Below are 22,600 nucleotides of genomic sequence, written 5' to 3'. Positions count from 1 at the left end.
GTGCTCCTTGTTAATAATTTCAAGAGGCCAAATAATGGTGCTGCAAATAAAAGACTGCCAAAACTTAAAAGATGAAGGATGAACAGTAGTGGTTATACAGTAGTAGTTTGTATACTTGATTTTTTTTTGGATTTGGCAGTCTGTAACAGTTTTTCTGCTACAGAGATGCTTTGTGGCATTCTGTAGCTCCAAATCATAATGTACAAGTAAAGGACACTGTCTGTTGTTCTGGCTGCAAGGAGATTACAGTCCCTTTCCTGAGGAGCACACAGCAAAGTAGGCAGATATGACTTTCATATCCAAAAGCAACAGAAATGGAAGAATATGCATAAGAAATTTATGCTCACCTCCTTGGTGAGGTGAAGCAGTCACCAATCAAGGAAATCTTCACTGAACCAAGTTCAGGCGGTGCTTTAACAAAAAGAAGGACATGGCTCAGTCGGCAAAGGCTTAACGCAATGTTTTACTCCCAAAATGAACACTGATCTACAGGAAAGACATTTTTCACACTGGTAAGTACACTTTAAATGTCTCAAGAACTGTCTCACCTCCCAAACAAGACTATCGGTTCCTTAAAGGCAGGGAAGAGAATACTGATTTTACATTCCTTTTAGCACATATCTCAAAGAGGTCACACATACTGCTGAACATTTACTGACAAAACTACGGATTAAAAAATTGCTAGACACCCAAATCCCAGGCTAGCTCCACAGCCTCAGGGGCCTCTCAACAGTACAGTCACAGGTAAAATCTAAAGTTCCAGTAGGGTCTGTGGAATCTGTCAGGACAGAACTGGATCTCCCAGGGTCAAAGTAGCCCAAAACCAGTGTTCTTTTTGTCCCAAACCAGAGCAAGGTAAGATCCGTCCCAGTCTAGGCCCTACCAGTTTGAAACTGACAAGCGGAGACTCTGGGAGGATAAGCATGCCTGACAGTCTTTCTGCAGCCACCATACCTTCTGATAACAAAAAGTCCTCTCCGTGAAACTCCGTTCATAGCAGAGATGTGGCTGACACAGAGGGCAAGTTGGGAATTAGAGCTCTCACTCTTCAAATGCCAAAGTTATGTTTCACACAACAGGTTAGTAGGAATATAGTTAGCTTTCTTATCTACTCATTTGCAAATTAATAAGGAAAAAATATACCAACATAATATTTTACTGTACAAGATGACAATCTTAAGAATTTGTACATGTATCATTTTTATGTATGTGGAACATTTTTATTCCTAATTTATATTTTGCAAGATATTTGACAGTATACAAAGAATACCCAGTTCTAGGTGGTGATTGTTTTGTATTATGATTTATTTACATTTCACCACGTAATAGGAACTACCTTTTTTTAAAAAATCAGCATTGGTCCTATAATGGCCATTAGGATAAATTCTTAAGCCTACAAAAGCTGCTTTAGTATCACTGTTCCCAGACATGTTACTGTTAATTAAAATCTGACTTCGAAGCCCACATGTAGGTTCTGACTCTGAGTGCACAGTCATTTTGAAGTACAATCTTATTAGATTGACAGGGGACAGTGGGGGACCCAAGCAGTCGTATCAACCTCTATAAGAGGTGCACATCAGCCTACTGGTTACAACATCCTTCTGGCTGTACCTCCGTTTGTTTATAATGGGACCATGAGGTGGCCCCATTGTGCTAAAACATGGTTCCTTTGGAAAAAGCAAGGCGTCTCCAGACCAGCTAGACTGGTCAGCAGGGTGAGTAAAGGTTGCTGTCAGTAGTGAAAAACGGTTTCACTTCTTTGAATTTTTTCCTTTTCCTTTTCTGGATTCCTTATCTTTTTCTGATTTTGAAGGCTTTGAAGATTTTGTCTTTTTCTGTTGGGAAGGAAAGATGCACAAAATAGTAAACAGCTGTGTTTATGAGTAAATGAAGTAAGTTCATCTGTTCAATAAACCCAATCTTTACCTACCACGTAATAAAGAAGAAAGGTTGCAAACATCTAGATTTTGAACTCCCGCTACTCCTCATGAGCCCACCAGCAACAGCTGGGCTAGCTCAGCCTTTAACTACTGAGAAGCTACTCAGGCTCTAGAACTAAAACATCTTCCCTGCTGTGCAGTTTCTTGGACTTACAACACAGGTAAATTAGGAAAGACAAAATAAGCAAGAGATAATTTACAAATAGGGTAATGTTTTCATGAAGCATTTCCTTTTCTTTCAGTTTCAGATTAGAGCAGGGGAGAAAGGCGGGCTTCTTATGTCTACACAAGATTAGCAAGAGCCACCCTGGAGAAGACCGCTATTCCCACCCCTGCGCATATACAACAGGGCAAGAATGCTGTGCACACACACTAAGGATAGACGGGGATACAAGCTGGATTCCTTTGCCTCAACCACCAGTAACATGGCCTGACACCACAAATGATTTTAATCTTTCCTAGAAGAAGATATGGATGTTTTGCTCTGAGAAATTTCTACAGGCAGTTCAATGGATACAGCAAAACCCCACAAATAACAGAAGGGAGAAATGGTTCAATTTAAAATGCTTTTCTTGATTATGCTGTGAAAATGTGTGTCTGTGGGTAAAGCATACATCAATGGCAAACAAAATGGCCCTTCTCCTAACAGAGCATATAACCACCAATATGATGGCCTGTTTTCTTGCAGTTTGGCTCTTCCACTATTATAAGCAGACTGTTCATATAAATGAAATCTATAACTCACCCTCGGAACTGTGACGAACCAAAAAAACTTTAAAAAGCATTTTCAGCTTCCTCTGCTACTTGCTAAACAGGCCCTGAATAATTTCTAAAGGCAAGTCATACACAAGAAAAGGTAAGCCACTTTGAGGGAGCATCACAGCTTCTCCTATTTGTAGATTAAAACACTACCTTGATCATAGCATCAGTTTCCAAAGTGTCCTGGTCTTTCTCATCAGATTGAGAGTCATCTTCATTTAACTCTTCGTTGTATTCAGAATCCAGTGCTGGGCCTGTGCTGAGTCTGTGTGTCTTTACTACCTGAAGTGAATATGGAGTAAGGTGGACTTCCTTATTGTAAGCTCTTGTGAAGGCTGCTTTCACCTACACAAAAAGAATAGAGAAGGTTTTTTAAAATGTTAAGTGCCAAACAATTCTGTTCAACTCTGTAGGCCTAAAGGTTTGAGAGAGCCTGGGAACCCCTTGAAATTGTTCGTAAAATATGTATGCATGTACACGTAAATGTGCATGTATGTGCCTTTTTCTGTGGAGAAGTTCCACATTTTTCATGACATTCTAAATAGAGTCCATAAATCAAAAAGATAACAATCAGTATTTGGGAACATTAAGCAGGTTTTTTAAAGTCATGTTAAGTCATCGTTTTTATCTATTCAGTGCTCTGCAGTTCTACAAAGTGATAAGCGAAGTTAGTGAACCAATAAATCAAAAAAGGCTTACAATAAGGTGCAAGTTAAAGTTGGCCTTTAATTACCACAAAATATATAGATTCGCTTTACCGTAGAAATTTAGGTTATTTAAAAGTACTAAGTAACTTGAAAACCCTTAGCTTCAAACATGTAAACCTAACTGTAGAATTAGTCCACAAATTCTAACAATGGATGTCTCTTGTGAGAATTTACCCATAGCCATTAAGTCACGTCAAAATTCTCGAGGAGGCAAGCCACAGAGAACATGTCTTCTAGAACAGCACCAAATAAACAGGCACAAAGGTAGGGTACTAGATATTACAAATTCATGCTGTCATTTGAATTTTTTCATGCTCATTATATACATCAGGGAAAACATTATTACATAATAGATCATCCAACTGTAACAAATACACTGAATCCACAGATTAGGCAGATTAAGAAAAAGTATAAAAACGCCCAGCCTGTAAACACTTCTTTCTTTTCATAATGCATTACCATCATCTCACTTTTACTTCCCCCGGCTCATCTGCTCATCCTTATAAGGAATACATTTATATTTGCTCCTCAGATTTCACACCTTGCTTTTCCACTCAACATAAAGCAAAGATAAAACTACAAATTTTAAAGTCAAATCCAGAAGTCTACTTTTAATATTATACTCAAATAGTCTCTTTGGAAAGCATACACCATAAGCAAAAAGCATTTAAGTGAAAAAAAATTAAACTTTTAAAAGTATCTAAAACATCTCTGAAGTACTCCTAGTACATGGTAATTACAAAGTATTGGAGACCCAGTGGATATACAATTTACCTTGGGATCCAGCTTGGAGAAGGGACTAGGTCTGCCTCCCCAGCTGCTAATTTCCATGATATTCTCAAAGTCTTCTTTCATCAAATAATATGCGTCCATAAGAGCAACAACATCCTGTACTCCTTCTATCCCTTGTGAGGTCAAGGGCTGTACAAGTGCATCCCTTATATGTGACAGATAATCCACGTTTACAGTCCTTTTGCTGGAGTAAGTTCTTAAACCAAAACAAGAGAGATATACCTGTAGTCAATGAAAAACTACCACCAACTCAGTTTGCTGGAGTTTAATCCACTTTTAATAATGCTCAATAGAATGCCTACTATTTAACAGCTGGTGTAAGGAAACTTAGCATAGCACTACGAGGCCAATGGATACACAGCAATATATCTGCACGAATATAGTGGGAGCATCAAAGGGGATACCCCTGGGGCACAGTGATGCATCATCTTTTAAAAAATGGTGGGCAAGGAATAGGAAAAGCGCTGAGAGGTAAGCCTTCAGCTTGAACAATGAGAAGAGCAATGGGGAAAAGAGCCCTTTACAGCTTCTAGAGGCTGCCTACATCTCTTGGCCGATGGTCCCTTTTTCCATCTTCAGTGCTGGTAGTGGAAGTGTAGCATCTTCAAATCTCTGTCTCTGATGGACTCTGCTGCCTCCAACTCCTTTTTTTTTTTTTTTTTGTAAAGACCCTTATAATTACATTGAGCCCAACCAGATAATCCAAAATGTCAAGAGGGGAAAAAATTTGTGTTGTTTTAAGCCATTAAGTTTTGCTAATTTGTTACAGCAGCAAAAGGAAACTAATACAAGGGTGGCAAAAAAAAAAAAAAAAAAAGCCCTATGCCATAGGCTATGAAGAGGGAACACAGTAGTAAGTAGAATTCTACAGGAACAGAAGAATGGAACTATCTCAGTTCAGTTTTAACCAAAAGTTAAGGGTGAACCAATATTCTCTCCAGGGATCAGAAAGGGAAATAAGATTGCTCAAGTAGTTCTTCATGGTTAAAAATGAATAACTGAAGTTCACTTAATATTTGGGTACACACATTTCTAAGTTTCTAAGCTTTAACAAAATTTTACCAAATAATAAGAATTTTTGAACTTCCTTAAACTTCTCTAAGCACACTGGTTTTCAATCATCTGAGTATCCACCTTCTGTTATACGTGAAACTGTATCCCCTATTCCAAATGACTAAGTCAGTTTACTATTAGAATAGGAGGTAAAAACTAGTTCGTTTATTTAAATAATTCCCTTTTTTCCTATTAAGTTATTTGTAAATCAAGATATTACGTATGCCTACTAGTAACAGGCATAGTCACAATAACAATAAATAATAGCACTACCTCAGATTTATACAGCTTTAAAATGTAAAGTTACGGCACATCACTGTCTGGCTTTATTACCCAAAGTACCCTTTTAAGTGATCAAACAAGTGTTATACCAATTACAGATAATAAAACTGAGGCCCACAAAATATAAGGAACTATCTATGATCATTTATCTAGTTTGCAATAAAACCAAAACAACAAATCTTTGTGACTCATGCTATCTGTATGAAAGACTAAACATACCACACTAACAAAATGCCAGACGTGATGTAAAACCACTTACCTGAGACTCATATGCAGTGCTAGGTCCTGAACAATACGATCATGTTTGCCCATAGATGAGTGCCTCCCCAACCAGCTTGGAAAGGTGGGAAACTGGGTCATGTACCCTCTCATTAACTCTCCAGGAAGAACACTGGCATAAATGGCCTGAAAAAATTAATTGCAGTCCACAATTCAAATTCAGTACAAAAGTAGCTTCTTTAGCAGCTGTTCACCTCCAAGCAATCTCTGGAAACTGAAGCAACACTGCCCCAGTACTAATTCCAGGGTAGTCAGGCCCCTTCCCTCCGTCTCTGATCTGTGGGTATGGGAAATTTCGACCTGAGAAAATAACTAATTGCAGTAAACGCCTTGGTCCAAAATATGTCATGGCCCTCAGAGATCATCTTGCCAACTCAGCCTCCTCAGCCAACTGATCCCAACATACACTAGTTACTTCTCAATGCCAATGTCACAGAAGAGACTTCAAGAGGAATATGACTGTCTTTAACATAAGCTGTTGATAGAAGAGTTGGATCAAAGTATGGAAAATCAAATAGAGAATCAAGTAAACTGGAACTTAAGAAAAGTTTTTTTAAGGGTATCCTTGGATATCCTCTATATCCAGGGTTTCCACTTTTTTAAAGGCTGGAATGACACATGAATTTCGTATCCTGCTTTAATAATATTCTCTCGTAAGTATTTTTATATTAGATCATCTTTACAAATAATTTTAAAGGCTGCAAAATGTTCCATCAAGAGGATTTACCATAATTAATCATACTCCTACTGCTAAGCATGGAAATTTTCTCCCATTTCTTGCTATCAGAATGAATGCTTTAAGGAAGACTTTTTGCACATTAAGCTTTTCCTGTGTTTCACATTATTTCTTTGGAATAAATTCTCATAGGTATAATTATTAGGTATTAAAAAAATAAACACTTTTAAAACATAGGAGAAAGGACTCTTTAAGAGAAGAATGGGCCTTCCAGAAGTCCCTTGCCTGTCACTCAGGTCAATACTACTACATAAATGTACAGAACTCAGAATTCAGAGTTAATTATGAAAGTTTGCAAAACTCTGTTTTGAGTAAAAGGTATCAACCTAGATTAAGTACTCAATATAAAGTAAAAAATATAAAATACAAAGCTGCCTCTTTAGCAAGGAAGAATAAAGAAAATCAGAATAATCAATTCATTATTAGAAAAGTGACTGTTGACCTGCCCTGGCTACATTTCTTCAAGGATGAGCTACTTAGTAACAACCTGGGAGGCCAAGAATGACCAAAAAAAGAAATGGATTCTTAAGGTAAAACAGAGCAAATGAAACGTTTGACTCACATCTTAGTTATAACCAAAATCCAACATTCCCATTTCTGTAAGTCCATTTACATAAAAACACTGAAAAATAGGACTAGATTAAGAAACAGACAATAGCAACCATACAGTATTTAAATCTATAACAGATTGTATTTTTGCCATTAAGAGCCATAATGTTCTGACATTTCAAATAACTATAGGAGCTAAGAGCTAGTTTGTTCTCATTAACTAAAGCAGAGTCTGCACTTTAAGGAGAGCCCTAAGCCTACCTGTGTGGGCAGAAGACTCCAGTTCTGCTTATTCCGGATCTGCCGGTCCACTAGGTCACCATCACATATGCTATCTGCTGCTCTGCTTAAAAGCATCAAGTGCTTTTTCATGTCACCCCTGCGGGAATAAACAGGTCTGGGTTACACCACTGTCCACACTCCACACCCCTCCTCGCCAGGTATCTGGCCTTCAAGGTACTGGGAGGGTACTAATTCTACCCCTCACTAGCTCTGAACACTCACCCTGCAGCTACGGGCTTCACGTGTATGTAGTTCTCCTGGACAAAGAGGGGTGCTATTGAATAATCATGAAAAAAGAGATCTGATTTGTCCATAAGTGACATATGAGCAGTCTCCTCTCCAGCTGCAAACACTTTCCGGGCAACATCAAATGGGCCCTAAAAAGAGAGAGGGACATACCTAGTAGATGGCCAATATCCAAAACACTGACAACAACAAGGGCTGGCTCACATGTGGAGCAACAGAAACTCTCTTTCATTGCTGGTAGGAATGCAAGATGGTACAGTCACTTTGGAAGACAGATCAACAGTTTCTTACAAAACTAAGTATCCTCTTACCATACAATCTAGCACCTGTGCTCCTTGGTATTTACCCAAATGAACTGAAAATATCCACACAAAAAACCTGCACATGACTGGTTATAGCAGCTTTATTCAAAACTGCCAAAACTTGGGAGCAATCAAGATACCCTTTAATAGGTGAATGAATGGTACATCCAGACACCGGACTATTAGCACTAAAAAGAAACATTATAAAGCCATGAAAAGGGATGGAGAAAACTTAAACGTACACGTCTAAATGAAAGAAGCCACTCTCAAAAGGCTACATACTGTATGGTTCCAACTATATGACATTCTGAAAAAGGTGAAGCTATGGAGACAGTAAAAAGATTAGTGGTTGCCAGGGGTTGGAGGAAGGGAGGGATGAACATCAACGTACCTATAAGTGTACCCTTTTGGTGGGGGATGTTGATAGTGGGGGGCATTATATAATTCTAGGACAGAGGATGAATAGGAAATCTCAATTTCGCTGTAAACCTAAAATGGCTCTAAAAATGTTGATTAATTTTTTTAAAAGGGGGGGGGAGCACTGTTTAATCATTGCCCTAACTGTAATAATAAAACATGACTGGTGACTAGGTGAATCAGAACACAGGGATAATTGATACTGACCTCAACTCCAGTCTGAGAGAGGTCATTAAACTATAAACCATTTGAAACAAGATTATTCTGAACAGTTGCAAAACCATTCAAAACATGTAATCCATACGTAAGGGACTCTGAAAAGGCCATTTTATAACTATTGGGGCATGAGTATAATTTGAAACTTCCTTTCCTCAAAACTTAAAATTACAATGACAGTCATTAAAGAAAAATTCATTTGAATTAGAAGCTATTTGAGCAGCTGCCTATATCTCTTACTACAAATATCCACAGGTTCTACAGGTGTATCAAAGAACAATAATAACTGTTTCTATTGAATTAATACTGACAGGACAAGAAGTTCTTTGGCTAAGAGTTCTTCAAACTAAGAATGTAAATTTGTTTTACCAGTTTGATATCCTTTTTGGCTCTGTGAGAATCAGCCTTGGCCTGGTCGTAAGTTAGTGCCTTACTTCGTGCACACCACATACTCAGATTGTGTAAAACCTAAAAGAACCACAAATACAACACTGTAAAGATGGGAAAATATTGCCACTCCTTGTCCCCAAAACACTGAAGGCATCAATTCAACAGAATCATCAACTGTTACGTAATATATATTTAATTTACCTGTCTGATATCTTGATTGGCTCCCAAAATTATTTCATTCATAGCTGGAGGAGGGATCTTTAAACCCTCTTTAAATGCAATAGACATCATAGCACCCTGAAATTTGACAAAGGGGAATGAATTGTCACTGATGTTTTTTTAATTCATATAATCAGATTTTTAAAAATCTTTATCAGATACTTTAAAAAACTGATCCAAAAATATATAGGATAGTGTGATGGAGAAAAAAATTCCAATCATCATACCTTAATCTGCTCAACCCGAGGTCTTTGAAAACGAAGATCAAAACAATAATGAACCAAAGAGCGAATCTTGGGATGATTTCTATCATTGCACATACAAATAATAGGAATTTTTGTATGTTTTATTAGGGCAATTAATTCCTGAAAGGAAAATTTGCAACACAGAAATAATTATCTAAAAACAACAACAAAATACCAAACAATGTATGTATCTTAGGTTTTAAAACCTCCTCAGCAACATGCCTTAATTGCTATCAATACCACAGCATAATAATTACTCCTTTAAATTTTTTTTTAAACCTAAAAATCAAGAGTAAAACTGCAAAAATTTCATTACCTGAATTCCTCCCCTGTCCTCACTGCCTGCCATGCCATCGACCTCATCCATGAGGAGAGCGTGTTTCATGCTTACTGAGTGGACTGCTCCAGCTGACCCACGTTGAGAAGCAATGGGATGGGATGAAAACAAAATAACAGTTGTTCAAATACTGCCGCTTTAAATATTCATGTAACATTTTAAACTGATACAGAATATATGTCCATGGTCCAAAATTCAAAAGGCACAAGAGTAAGCAGTGAAAGGAAATTCTCTCCCACCTCTGCCCCCTAGAGTACCCAGTTTCTCTCTCTAGATGCAAACAATGCGAACAGTCTAATGTACATATATCCCTTAAGAGATATTCTATACATACTGAAAATGTGTGCATAAAAATACACACTTTGATTTCATCATTCAATATATTTTAGCAATCTGTTCCTTATCTGTAGATATAGAACACCTCATTCTTTTAAGGCTATTTAAATATCCCATTTTACACATATATCATAATCACTTTCCATTGATAAAATATAAAGATGCTTCCATGTTTCCAATCTTCTGCTATTATGAATAGCACTAAATGAATATCCTACATAGATATGTCATTTGCATATATAAAAGTATAACAGGTGCTAAATTCCAGGAACTAGAATTTCTAGCTTAAAAGGTATGTGTAATGTAACTTTAAGAAATACTGTCTGATTGCTCTCCAGAGTTGTACTGATTTACACTCCCAGCAACCATGTATAAGAGTGACATTTCCTGAGCAAATTCTTTTTAACAATGATTTTCTACCACTTAAAGTACCAAGACCCAGGTGACCATGCAACATACCACAGATTCTAAACATGCAATAGGATCTGTAATTTGGGCACCTTATTTTCCCCATAAACTCCGGCCACACTAGCTACACCTGAAACCAAGTGGGACTTTCACACTGGGTCTTTCCTCCTCCTCTACTACCTTTGCCTTAAATAACCTCTTCTATCCACAGACTACTCTCTTTCTTATTCTTCAAAGCCCTCTGAATAAATGTCACTCTTTTCCTGGTAGCTTTCCCCAGTGCCCCAAATAGAATCATTCTTTCATCTACAGGCCTCTGTCACCTCACTCACGCACTGTATTAGTTAGTTATTTACTTTCCCGCTTCACAGGATTCACCTGTGAATACTCTAAAATCACATGCAAAATGCATAAATGTCTGTGCGTACATTTTTATCACATTCTCAGAAATCACAAAGACCTGAAAAAAAAAGGTAACTACTGTCCCATAAGAGTTAATTCAAAGGCTTTTCTTATTCTCTTATTAGCCCCAGAATTTAGTAGGGTGCCTCGTACATAGTAACATTCAATACTGGTTACTGACCATTGAAATGAACTTGTTTTTCTTACATAAACCTCCCACCCCTCAAAAGAAAACTGTACAAAACTCCACATACTTGAACAAAAGCCTTTGATGCTGGTATTATTCAGCGATTCAGCAACAATCTCCTTCAAACTGTTCTTACTCCGAGTGTCACTTGCATTCAGTTCCACGTAGCTATATCCCAATTCCTAATCAAAATATTGGAAACCATTTCTAACACAATGCAGATTATTAACTCTCCCCCCAAAAACCAAGGCAATTAAGGAAGAAAGAGGACAGAAAAATCACAAAAGTAACCATGGGTAAAAAGATAAAGTAGAATCCTAACAGACAATGAGATTGTAATATGCCTCACGATATTAAGAGATTTTTAAAACAGCATATACATACATACCACACACACACAAACACACACAGATTTGGTCTTAAAACCTCAGCTGATAAATCACTAACCTGGAAGGGTATATTTGAACAAGCAATGTTACTAAGTTAGCTTCTTAAAGGCCCAAAAAGAATTAAATATAACCATCCCAAAATTTCAATATCAGATACAGAATTAATCTATATTAAGATACCAAAAAGTAATTAGTGACTCTTTAAGATAAATTATAAAATTAAATCATTCTTTGTCAAACTATTCCAATATATAATCTTTCTCTCAAATTGTGGAAGATCAAATAATTTGGACTCATTTCCCAAAACTGATCATTATATTGATTATAAGGTAATTCAATTCCCCCAAAAAGTAATGATAATAATAATGGGGAAAAAAGAGTCATCTTCACAATGGTAGTGACTAGGGAAAAATCTTTGGTTTTCGTTTTTTTAAATGTTCATAAATAGAGTAGAAAATATATAGGGATTATACCAGCTAAAAATTAATGCTCTGATCCATGCAATAAAGACTAAACGAAACTACCAGCTTATGGGACAGAGAGTTGGGAAATCCAGCAATAAATTTAAAGTAAATTTAAACTCCCTCACTTTATCATTCTGATGCCATTTCATGTACCGTTTCATACCATACTGATTTGCTCTAGTGTCTTGTCCTCTCATTGTCTGGAGATATAGCAGCCGTAGGGAAAACAAGAGCAAAGGCAAGATCCCACAGCAGTGAGGAGTTGGACTATTGGGGTTCACACTGTGCCACCAGCCTCCTCTGTAAGCCCCCTTCCTTTGTCACATGAGGAAGTACCTATATTCAGTACACAGAATTCTTCCTATGAGGGTATATATTAGATAGCTGTATCTATAAGAATCTGTAAGACATATTTATCTTACCTAGAAGATAATGCACCCAAGGGCTTACTAGCTCACTGCCTGGCACAGAAGAAAATACCACCTATTATAATTACCAATATTTTAAAAAGGATGAAAATGACAAATATCCCCAGAACCAAAGCAAATTCTAAAGGTTTGACTTTAGAAAAGTAACAACAGAACACTCACCTGACAAACTAGAGAAGCTGTGGTTGTTTTGCCAACACCTGGAGGGCCTGAGAGCAATGCAGCTTTAAAACTGGAGCCATCATCTTTGCCTGCAAATTTACCAACCTTTGCTGCTGGGAAAAAAGAAATTCCACAATGTTAACCTATATTATCCAACAGAAATGCAAAATGGTAGGAGTAATTGTGCATAAAGTTAGCATCAAGAACAGTCCTCCAGTTTAGTTCTAAATTTGTAGGATATTTTCTACAAAGTATAAACAACAGTTTCCAGGGCATGTAGTGAAATTCTACTCACTCCCTACCTCACCTTCACTCAAAAAACTAAAACTAACTTTAAAACTCTGATTTGAAACAATTCTATGAGTTTCCTTTCCTACAAAAGCACAGGTCATGGAGCAGACCAGCTGGGCTCTGATCCTAACTCCACCACTCATCAGCTGGGAGAACAGAAGTGACTTAACCACTCTGCATGTGTTTCCTCCTTTGTAAAATGAGGGTAACTATAGTAATGTGCTTGGTAGGGATGTTGTGAAGACGGACATGCTGAGCACAAAGCCTGGCACACCTCAGTAAATATTAACAAGCACAGTCACCTACATGATCACACAAAGAATGAACTGAAGATGTTGTGTCTACAACTATCCTGCCCAGCTCAACTCTAGAGCTTTCTTTCTCCTCTTATCACATGGGGGCCCGGCACATAAAGTGTGTTCAACACATACACAGTGACTGAGGGAGAGATGGTTAAACCTACTGTGGGAGTGGGAAACTGCAGTTCACCTGAAGCCTTAAGTCTTCTCCAGGCACACAAAGCACTTACACACCTTTAATTTGGTTTTTGAAAGAGAAAAGGAGTCAGCTTAAATTTAACCCTGTATCATTACAATTCTATTATGTTATAAATAAAATAAACTGTCACTGTTGGCCAATGTCTAGTGACTATCTAGACATTGTGATTAGCAACGTCAGTCCCAATAAAAAATACTTTGGACATTAAATGTATATTGTGACTGCTTGTTTTCCATGCCTACCAAAGCAAACATGCTACTGGGATTTTTAGGCTGCCTGCTCTGCAAGCGAGCTCAGCGTTTTATTTGCACCTCTCCCCTTGAGGTCTCCTTGGCCCTCTCAGGGGTCTTGGTCTCACATGTCTCAGATCTTGGTACATGTATTCTCCCCCACTCGACATCCCCCGCCCTTCACCCAACTAACTCCTTCTTAGTTTCCCAGTCTTAGCTTAAATATACGTTCCTCTAGGGATGGGAGCACACATCCCCATCCCTGACTGCACACCTCCACCCCATGAGCACTACATACTTAACCCTATAACAGCACTTAGCACAATATATTTTAATTGCTCGTTTCATCGATGTCTTCCTCACTGACTGGGAGCTCCTTGAAGGGGACTGTGCTTTGTCCATAAAAGCACTTCTGGTATCTAGTACAGCACCTGAGCTCAGAGCAGGTTCTCAATAAATGCTTGCTCAGAGTTCAAAGAATCAACTATTATACTTCCTAACAGATACGTCACTGAGCAATTACATGGTGACAGACACACACAAAAATGAATGAAGTTGTAAAATCACCGCATTTCTTATCTTCTGATGGACTCTTGTGCCAGTTTTGGAGCCAGCGTAGGAGTTTGTTGGCACAGCTCTGGTCACCTTGCTGTCCAATTATGGTCTTGAGCGAGGTTGGCTTATATTTATCCACCCAGAGCAAATTTTCCACTTTGTTTTCACTGCTGTCATCAGCCAAATTCCTAGCCCGGCTGTCACCATTTGTCTCCTCAGCCACCTGCTCCTTGAAGTCCAGGCCTCTCCGAAACACACTTGTATCTTTTTTTATTGACTTTATAGAGCTTTCTCTCTGGGGAGTCAGCTGGCACTTTTTAGATTCTGATTCCTTCTTAGTTGGACTAATTTTTCTTTTTCCTCGGTCATTTTTTTGGGGTGTTCTTTCCAATTTGGATTTTTCTTTCTTCATCTTAAAAATTGGAAAAGTGAGGAAAAAAGAAACCTGATGAGATATACAGAATTTCTATCCTGCAACATGTACTCTAGAGGGCAATCTGAGGTATCCAAGTCAGCTACCCAACCTAAGTCTGTCTTTTCACAATGGACTCTGCTGTTTGTGGAAACCCCACCTTTCCAACTTTATAAAAATTAACAACACACCAAAAAGCACCCAAACGCAATTTTTTAAAATGAAAATATATTAGTTTTTAAAAGTATTACAAAATCAGTTTTAAAAAATGTGAATGATTAAGACTTTTTGTTTTCTAATTAAAATTTAATTCTTCCACAAAAACTTGCATACAAATATTTAAAGCAGCATTATTACATTTTATATAAACAAATAATTATATATTATAGCCAAAAAAATGGAAACAACCCAAAATGGCCATCAACTGATGAATGAATAAACAAAATGTGGTATATCCACACAATGGAATACTAATCACCAATAAAAAGGAGTGAAGCATTGATGTATGCTTCAAAGTAGCTGAACCTTGAAAACATAATGCTAAGTGAAGAAAGCCAGCCACAAAGGGCCACATATTACATGTTTCCCTTTATATGACATGTCCAGAATAGGCAAATCTGTAGACAGAAAGCAGAGTAGTGGTTGCCACCGAGTGGGTATGAAGAGTGGCTGCTAATGGGTACAGGGTAGGGGGAGTGATGAAAATGTTCTGGAGTAGAGAGTGGTGACAGTTGCACAATCTTGTGAATATACTAAAAGCCACCAACATACACTCTAAAAGGATAAATGTTATGATGTGTGAATAATGTCCAATAAAAAAAAATTAGTGACCCTTTAGTAGTAAGTGGATGCAAATGTTTAAGGAAAAACAAGGTACCAGCATAGTGTTAAAGTATCTCTCCAAGATATTCATCAATTACAAAGAGAAAACTATCACTTCACTCCTGGGAGGACCAAGCAGAAATCACCTTAACCAAGTAATAAAGTTTAACATCATCAATAGTAAGACATAATGGGGGAGAAAAAGACGTACTGACATCAAACACAGCTGATATGATGCACTGAGGAGGACCCAAAACATCACTTATGTGGTCTTCTTGCCAAAAATGCATAACCTCAATCTAACTATAAGGAAACATCAACATCCCAAACTGACAGACAATCTACAAAACAACTAACTAGTATGCATCAAATCAAGATCATAAAAAGACAAGGAAAGACTTGAAGAACTATTACAGACTGGAGAAGACTAAGATGACAACTAAATGCAGTGTGGGATCCTTGAACAGAAAAAGGACAAGGGGGGAAAATGTGAAGTTCAGATAATGTGCAGTTGTAGTTAACAGTATGGCATCAATGTTAATTTCCTGGTTGTGATAACTGTGCTATGGCTATATAAGTTGTTAGTATTAGGGGACACTGGATGAAGGGTCAATCCAAGTCATTCCCCAAGAGTTTTCTAATTGGAATAAATGGGAAGACCACCTTGCCACCTGGGTGACCGAGCTGGGGACATTAAACTTGGGCTGCTAGCACCTGTGTCCCACACATGGGAAAGTGGGAATGAATGAAGCTAACACCAGGAGGAGACAGACAGATTGAAAGGGTCATAAAAGCACTGTGGTCTGCACATCCAGTAGCTCCTACATCAGCCTCACCCTGCCCATGGTACGGGTATGTGAGTCACATTTCTTCCCTTTTTGCTAAAGCTAAAGCTATGGGCTGGTTTCTGTCATTACTGAAAAAGTCCTAATATAGTTCTAATTGAAAATGATTTTATCATGCTGATACCATAAATGTATCCTTTAAAGAACTCTCAAGCACTAAACTGCTGCACAATGTTACTACAAGAATATGGAGAGAATGGACATTTTCATAAGTAGCTGTGGTCAGTACAGTTCACTGTCCTCTTTCTCCCTCCTCACACTCCCTTGAGGAAGGTCAAGAAATACATCAAAAATGACAGCCTAAAGCAGAGTCCACCTACTCAGAAGGAAATAAGGGAAGTCCATCTGCAGTAGAAGGAAAAGGTAATCTTTTAGCCCACAGGCCTTTACCCACCCAAGAAATGTCTCTATGAAACAGGAATACACCAACTTAAATAGATCAAGTTCATTTTATACAAACCTCAGCTTCAGCTGCTATTTCATACTTGGACTTCTTCCCTGGCATGGTTCGAATCAGATTCAATAGGCCATCTTCATCAATAATTTTTGTTCCCAAGGCGGCTGCCTATTGATTAAAAATGCAAATCACTGAAACGATTACTTTCTGTAAAAAAATATATATGATTCTAGGGCTTGTCAAAAGGTGAAAAATCACATTTGTAAATTAGATAACACTGGGATCTTTCTTAAAACCATATTCATGAAAAAGTATCATTAAAAAGAAAACAGCAGATGCCTCCCCCAGGAGTGTTGGGCTGGCACCTGAGCAGCACACTGCCACTGCTGTGGACTGCTTTACCTTTCCCTCTACCCTACAAAGGGCAAAGCCACGCGGGCTCAAGTCCAGCTCTTCACACCCTCTCCCAGGGTTGATCGGCTGGCGCTCTCCCCCACCTTCTGCCCTGCTGCTAACAGAACTCCAATGTGTCCATTTCCAAGGGATGACTTATAACTGGTCTAAGAATCACAAAGTCCTCATCCTCCCAACCTCCCTCATAGCTCTGAATGGCCATGTGACAGGTCTGGCCAATGAGACTTCAGTGGAATTCTACATGAGGTGCCTCCAGGAAAACTCGTATAAGGTCAGTCACAACTAGTGTAACATCTTGCCACTGCTCCCTATTTCCTGTGTTGAATGTGAACTTGAGAGCTGCAGCCACCTTGCAACACAAGGCAACATGCATGAAGATGAAAGCTAACACAGTAAGGATAACAAAAGTGGAGGATGGAAGTAACCTAGCTACATCTCTGAGGTACTGAACCATCCCCCAGGAACTGCTTACCTCTGGAATTCTCATAAGGTAAGGAAATAAGCAGGTATTTGTCAAAACCACAGTTAGTTAGGTATTCTATTACCTGGAACTAAATGCAATCCTACCCAACAGGCCTTCCAATAAAAAGAGCTTCCAATAAAAAAACTTAAGATGGAGTCCACAGCAGCATACAGGAATACTTAGGACTAGACAAAGAGGAAAACTGCATTTGCTTCTTTCTTCAAAAAAATTTTAACTAGAATACTACGCTAAGAAAGCCAAGTAAATAGGAACTGTGCCTTCAACTGGAAAACCAAAATCCTGGGGTAGAAGCCAAACAACACTTGTGTGGAGAAAAAAATAATGTAGGGAAGAAACTACTTTTCCATTTTTCCCCTTCATTTCACTCTGTGTAAAGGACATTACTACCAATGGTCACTTCAAGGGCCTGCCAAGGCAAACAGGCTGTCTCCCTGTGCTGAGAAGACAGCAGTACCCACCTTATCACTCTTGGACTGACCACTGTCGCGACCCCTGACAAGGTAATTTGTCTTCTTGCTGACATTTCCTGTTACTTTTCCCCCATAACGCTCAATTAGAGACTTGGCCTCGTCTCGTTCAATGGACTCCAGCACTCCTGTGATTACAAATGTAAGGCCTTCCAAGCAATTTTCAGCTCCCTAAAAACCAAAATGTTCAAGCAGAGAGGAAATTACATGGAGCTTTCCAAAGAAATATTTGGCATCAAAACTGCAGGAAGTTGATTTTTCTCATTTGACATCATAAATAATCTCAGCATGAAAAAATCTGCAGGAAATTTAATAGCAAATAAGCAGAGCCTGAAATGAAATCCTGAGAAATTCTTCTGTAGGCTAACAGTTAATAAACTTATAAAACCATACATCCAATATGGTTAGGAAAGCTTATTAAAATTATCCATTCATACTATTCTCATTTTTTTTTTAATATTTAAACTACTGCTTAACTTGTATAACTTTAAGTAAACAACCACATGCACCTACAGAATATCTTTGTGAAAAAAGTAAAGTTTCAATTCTGAAAAAACTAAAACAAGTTTGAACTCCTGCTCTTCTCTCTGGCTGTTTACTCCCCCACCCCATACTAAATCTAACAACCTGTGAGTAACTTAAGGGCAAGAGCATACAATCTCTTGATTGGAAAGATCTCTTGATAATACAAAAAACACTGGCCAAAGAGAGCTGGATGGAAGAGACATTTAATCTTAATTGGAAATGTGTATAGCTACAGACTTGTTTTTACTTCTGCAGTGGTTCAATATGGTACAGCCAAGCAAAATGAAAATTATGTAAACCATTCGAAATTACTTATTAATAGAGAACTGAGATCAATACAGACTTAAAACAGGCTTGAAAAGAAGAAACTAAACAAAATTCAAAGACTGCCCCAATACAAGTTCAATCCTTCACCATGCAGGTGAAGAACTATTCTTGGGGGATTTAAAAAAAAAAAAAAAAAAGCCATAAATCTGCTTGGAGAGAAAAGGTTGACTAACTACATCTCAAAGTCCCTATGATTCTAGGATTGAAATGATCTTGTAAAAACTAAACTACTTAAATTCTTCTCAACAAATTTAAAGTAACTTTAGAAAATGCCACATGCAAACCCCTATCCCACACTCCTTAATTAACTATCATCTCCTGAACTATCACACACTGTGGCTTTATCTTTTTACTTATCCAATCTCCACACTTCTAGCCTCCCTACCAAACCCTTCCACTCTAGAACTCTTCCTGCAGGGCCAACAAACCACCCAACATTCTCAACCTCTTCTCCAATATCCCCTCCATGGCTCTGCCTTCACTGATACCTGGCTGCCCCACTAAGAACCCCACTCTGCCTCAAGTCCCCTCAAGCAGAGGCTTTCTTAGTCTTTCATACACCACGTGCAGGAGGCAAGACTGGTATCTTCTATAAGCCCTGTAAGGCTCATCTCTCCCCCTTTTTCTTAGGGGAACTACTGATCTCCATTTGTGCTCTGAATCTCCTGCCCTTCTACATTCTCAGAAACCTCATACTACATTTGATTCTTCTTCTCTTTCTGGTAAACCTTCAGTCTCTCCCTTTCTGGTACGTCAATCCCATCACACACACAAAAAAAAATTAAAAAACAAAAACCACGCTTTAAGTATCTCCTACCTTAAAAACACTCACATTTTCCCTCTAAATCCCACCTTCTATTTGTAGGTAGAAGTCCTCTCTCTCCTCTCCCCTTCGCAACCAACATACAAAAAAAACCCTATCACTTATGCTGCCTCCATTTTTTCTCCTCTCACTCACTCTTCAATCCATTTCCATCAGATTCTGCCTCTATCATTCTATTGAAACTTCTCTTGATCAGTCATGTTATTAAATGCAGTGGACAATTTTCCATCTCCTCTTAATCATTTTTAAAAAAAATCTCTCTTGCCTTTGCTTCTGTGACACCACCTTTACCAGGCTTCTCTCCCACATTTGTGGCTGCTTCTTCACAGTCTGAGTTTCACCCTCCTCTGCTTCATGAAGAAGCTAGGCCCAAGGCCACCCTCTCTTCTCACTCTGCACTTGCTGGTTGGGTGACATTAATACCTTCACACATTATCTACATGCCAATAATGTCCACGTTTTTACATCCTGACTTCTGTTCTGAGCTCTAGCCCTGCATATCTAACCTGTCTGCCTAACATTTCCGTGTGGCTATCTCACATACATCTAAAGCCAGCATGGTGACAACAAACTCATTATCATCTCCCTAGATCGGCTGTGCCTCAGCGGCATCAGCACCCACCCAGCTGCTCGTGCCAGTAACCAGGACACCATCCTAGAGGCTCAACCCCACTTCCAATCATCACCAAGTCCTACGGATTTTACCTTTTTCATTGAAACTACTTTACTTTTCAATACTTTCTCTGCTACTGCCCTAGAGAAGTCTCTGTTACTTCTCACCAGCTTTCCTAAGGGAGCTCCCTGTATCTATTCCCCGCTCCACTGCACTCTATACTCATAGCCAGGATGCTCTGTTTGAAACACAAACTTGGCCATACTATTCCCCTACTTACAACGCCCCTTGGGGCCAGCTTCCTCTGTTATACTTCCAAAGAGCATCTTGATTTTTCCCTTATGGCACATATCACAATTATAATTAAATAATAATTTATTTAATGTCTCTTTCCTGAGTTAGATCATAAGTACCATGACAGCAAAGAGCATTAGTCCTGTGACTGCCACATCTTCAAAGCTCAGCCCTTGCAGGGCAACATGTTACTTAAAGGAAATTTTTTGTAAGTATCAAGCAGTGATTTATAAGGTGAATAAACATCTGTAATTTGTAAAGATGGTGACTAAGGCTTTTCTGTTAATGTTTGACTATTAATTATCTGCTGCTGTTAATATAGTGAATACACACATGGACCCGCAGGGCAGAGGCCCTGACACATCCCCTCAGTACTCTTACCTTTGGTATTTCTTTGGAGCCCAGGGCTTTGGGACCTTCTCGATTTAAGTAGCTCCGATAAGCTTGATAATTACTGCGTCTCTTTTCAGAATCTTCAGGACTTATAGACTTCAGGGAGAGGGAAAATAAACTGAATAAAATCATGCAAAATTCATGTAAAATTAAAAATACACATCAATAAATAAACAGTAAGTCATTTCAGTGTTTGGTCTTGATAGTAACATTTTTAGCTACACAGGTACTCCCCAATTTACACATGCCCAGCTTATAAACACCCCTATAATCAGCCCTTCTCTGACCTTTCAATACTCTCTAAAGGTACATGCCTCAGGGTAGACTGGGTGAATAAGCCAAGTTGCTAGCCCCAAGCCCAAAAAGACAAAAAAGTATATTTTATTTCAAAAATTCATGTGAACTTTTAGTGGGGAGGGTATAGCTCAAGTGGTAAAGTGTATGCTTTGCATGCAGGAGGTCCTGGGTTCAATGCCCAGTACCTCGTCTAAAAATAAGTAAATAGATAAATAAATTTTTAAAAAACAAATTACCTCTTCCCCCCCAAAAAAATTCACATGAACTTTAAATTCTATTCATAATATATCATGTGTATTTTAATGGAAATAACTAATTTTTCCCCAAATCAACCTGAACACACAAGAAAATAATCCTATTTTTATCCAATGGCCTTGTATACCCTGAAAATAACATCTCCTCTATACCCCTGAGGATATGAGGACTGCAGTCTGAGAATTAATAGCCTCATATAAACAGCTGGCTCAAATAGGGGCCAAGCTTTGCTCCAAAACAGCAGGCAATTCTACATGCCACCACCCTTCCTTCTGTGTTTAATTTCTCCTATTCTATTTCTCTCAAGAGGATCTTACCATGGTGTATCTCAGAAAATCCTGGGGAATTTTTAAATATGTATCTTTGGATGCACTCCAAGTTTTTGATTCAGAGACATGGGATATGACTGAGGCATGTGTATTCTGGAGAATATCCTAGGTAATTCTGATTTAAGAACCACTATTAAGAATGGTCTCTGCTGTTTTTTCTACTTCCTAATTTACATTATTTTTAACTTGTAAGCCACCTCAAATCCCTTTGAGAATAGACAAAAAATACCATTTCTATGCAAATAAATGATTTAATCAACAAAATGGGGTGATTTGCTTTGGTTTTGAGTTTAATACGCCACTATGGGATGATCCTAGACCTTAACCCTACTTTTTAACAGCGGTTCTCAAATGTTGGGTGCGTTCATACCATCTGAAAAACTTTTTGAAACACACCAGCCCAGACCACATGCCCTAGGAAACCATATTTTTAACAAACTTCAGAGAAAAGTCTAATGCATGCCAAAATGGGAAAACTATTCATTTATAACATTAACTCCATGAAAAAAAAGAATTATAAACAAATTATAAAGTAACTTTGAAGCACACCCATTTATGAAGTCAAAATTACTTCACTGAGATAGACTGAATTTATAAAATAATTCATATTCCCAAAACTACTTAAGTAAAAGTTCTCTGAATCATTTCTATGCCAACTTTGATAAGTAACACTATCATTTAAAGATTTCTTCTCCTTTAATAAAATAAGACAAGCCTCAGTAAATTAAACATGTTTAGTGCACCTGAAGGAAAACATTCATCCACCAGCTAAGTATTTAGTGAAGAAAAATCTGAGACCAAA

The 22,600-nt window shown here is 38.2% G+C and overlaps 2 protein-coding genes across 3 annotated transcripts in view; one reads left to right on the top strand and one right to left on the bottom strand.

Annotated features, from left to right (window-relative positions):
* WDR19 (WD repeat domain 19) overlaps positions 1–2,678 on the top strand; it is a 76,952-nt gene extending 74,274 nt beyond the window's left edge. Inside the window, exon 38 of the mRNA XM_074349083.1 lies at positions 2,183–2,678. The gene's annotated coding sequence lies outside the window, so the exon portion shown is untranslated. The remainder of the gene's footprint in view (positions 1–2,182) is intronic.
* Positions 445–22,600, bottom strand: part of RFC1 (replication factor C subunit 1) — a 63,712-nt gene continuing 41,556 nt past the window's right edge. The window contains exons 10-25 of one of the 2 annotated variants that reach the window (XM_010962662.3): positions 20,906–21,013; positions 17,934–18,113; positions 16,641–16,745; positions 14,114–14,513; positions 12,528–12,640; positions 11,152–11,266; positions 9,731–9,822; positions 9,397–9,534; positions 9,152–9,247; positions 8,930–9,028; positions 7,602–7,756; positions 7,359–7,476; positions 5,793–5,938; positions 4,181–4,394; positions 2,853–3,044; positions 445–1,835 (exon numbers count right to left, since the gene is read on the bottom strand). In XM_010962662.3, coding sequence (XP_010960964.1) covers positions 1,752–1,835; positions 2,853–3,044; positions 4,181–4,394; positions 5,793–5,938; positions 7,359–7,476; positions 7,602–7,756; positions 8,930–9,028; positions 9,152–9,247; positions 9,397–9,534; positions 9,731–9,822; positions 11,152–11,266; positions 12,528–12,640; positions 14,114–14,513; positions 16,641–16,745; positions 17,934–18,113; positions 20,906–21,013 — 2,355 coding nt within the window. In that variant the 3' untranslated portion in view covers positions 445–1,751. The remainder of the gene's footprint in view (positions 1,836–2,852; positions 3,045–4,180; positions 4,395–5,792; positions 5,939–7,358; positions 7,477–7,601; positions 7,757–8,929; positions 9,029–9,151; positions 9,248–9,396; positions 9,535–9,730; positions 9,823–11,151; positions 11,267–12,527; positions 12,641–14,113; positions 14,514–16,640; positions 16,746–17,933; positions 18,114–20,905; positions 21,014–22,600) is intronic. The other variant, XM_010962663.3, reaches the window with a different exon arrangement.

The sequence above is a fragment of the Camelus bactrianus genome, chromosome 2 (assembly GCF_048773025.1).
Source record: "Camelus bactrianus isolate YW-2024 breed Bactrian camel chromosome 2, ASM4877302v1, whole genome shotgun sequence".
In the NCBI taxonomy this organism is placed as follows: Eukaryota; Metazoa; Chordata; class Mammalia; order Artiodactyla; family Camelidae; genus Camelus; species Camelus bactrianus.
The sequence above is the reverse complement of the archived record's forward strand: the minus strand, read 5'-3'. Positions and strand labels throughout refer to the sequence as shown.